Consider the following 1,769-nt stretch of genomic DNA (forward strand, 5'->3'; position numbering starts at 1 on the left):
ATACAGTTGGTTGCCGCCCATTGATCCAACCTGTCCAAATCCCTCTGTGGAGCCTTCCTACCCTCCAGCAGATCATCACTTCCAAGCAGCTTGGTGTCATCTGCATCACCACTCTGAAATCAGACTCGAGTGTGTATTTATCTGTCACCTTTGCAGCTGGTGAGGCTGCTGTGGATCAGAGCATCACAGTTCAGATGTTTGGGATTCTCTGGGCCGTGGGTAGGTGTGTGCCGTATTCATTGCGTATGTCATCTTAATTGCTGGAGAGAAACAAAACCACAGGCTTTATGCAACTCTCCAACACTATGGGAGTTTTGTATAATTGCCTCAGACTGAGTGGAAATTATCTGCAAGCCAAAAATCTTTCACTGAAGCAATTAGCAAATCATTTTAAATAACAAATACAATTGGAATCTCACGATCCGTTTGTGGCTGGAGCTGAGGGTAAGGGTGAGTTCACTGAATGGATCTTTTGTTTTCTATCACTTTTTTAGGTTTAACCAATATGCTCTGAGAGCAAGTGCTCTTCTCTCGGTGCAGTGACAGTCATTAAGTGTGTTTTAAAGTCAGGGAAAATAGAGTAGAGAGGGTTTCTAGGTTGCTGCTCGCTGCCACCCCACTAGTGCTTTTATTTATCTCTCCTTTAAGAGATCAGGTAACTGAGACCAGGTCACTCTTCGGTCTGGGCTTCGTCATGGGTGTTGCCACAGGACAAAGGGTTCCCATTTATCCTGAGCTGCTTTCCTCAGGGATGAGGTCTAGACCAGCCCCTTAGTGCTGCTGTCAGAGCGGTGCGGGGGCTGCGCTGGGAGCAGAGTTCCCCCCAGGTGTGCAGTGTCCCAGTGGCACGATAACGTGACTTTCTGATGCTGTGAGCTGATGTGGTTAATTGCATTTGCATTCACTTCCAATCCTTTTCTTCTCTTTTTTTTCTTTCTTTCCATCTCACTTTTCCTTCTCTAAGATCAGACTTTCCTCATTTACCCCCCACACTGTTTTCTCCCTCACGTCCTTCTCCTCCATCCTTTGTTTCCCCTCTGCCCGTCTCTCCCTTTCACTCATCCCCACCTTCTCCTTCACAGGGGCGATGCCACCGAGAGCCTGTGGTTCCATTTAGCCCATGGTGACCCCACTGCACTGGCCCAGCTCACTGCAAACACACCATCATCACCCTCGCTGCTTTGGGGAGAGCACGGAGCGGCCGAGGATGCCTGCGGAGGGACCGAGGACTCCTGTCTCTACATAAGCAGTGGCCGAGGGAGAGACATGTTGGGACAGCGCCCTTTCAGCTGGCACAATGCTCCCTGCACTGAGACAAAGATCACTAACCATGGCAATAGCTTGGAGGCTTCTCACGTGGACTGTCATCTTCACCGCGACCGTGCGCAGCTTTCCCGGTTACGCATTCCAGTCACAAGGTAGGAATCGCCGTGGGGATGGGAGCTGCATCCACCCACCTCTGCTGGCAGGAACCCTAATGCTGGCCCCCGGGGGAGGTATTGAGGGTAATGTTGTGCTGGGGAGTAGGTGGAGACACCCCAAACTCTGCTCTGCTCACTACTGCAGGAGAATTCTTTCTCTTTTCGGTGGTGCCCAGTGACAGGACAAGGGGCAATGGGCACAAACTGGGACACCAGAAGTTCCAGACAAACTTCAGGAAAAACTTCTTCCCTGTGAGGGTGCTGGAGCCCTGGGACAGGCTGCCCAGAGAGGGTGTGGAGTCTCCATCTCTGGAGATGTTCAAACCCACCTGGACACTTTCCTGTGCA

General features: G+C 51.1%; 1 protein-coding gene across 1 annotated transcript in view; it reads left to right on the forward strand.

Annotated features, from left to right (window-relative positions):
* Positions 1-1,330: 1,330 nt before the first annotated feature.
* Positions 1,331-1,769, forward strand: part of LOC104530882 (A disintegrin and metalloproteinase with thrombospondin motifs 10-like) — a 22,905-nt gene continuing 22,466 nt past the window's right edge. The window contains 1 exon segment of the mRNA XM_010175605.1: positions 1,331-1,418. Within this exon segment, the coding sequence (XP_010173907.1) occupies positions 1,331-1,418 (88 nt within the window).

The sequence above is a fragment of the Antrostomus carolinensis genome, unplaced genomic scaffold (genome assembly GCF_000700745.2).
Source record: "Antrostomus carolinensis isolate BGI_N321 unplaced genomic scaffold, ASM70074v2 scaffold30780, whole genome shotgun sequence".
NCBI classification, from domain to species: domain Eukaryota; kingdom Metazoa; phylum Chordata; class Aves; order Caprimulgiformes; family Caprimulgidae; genus Antrostomus; species Antrostomus carolinensis.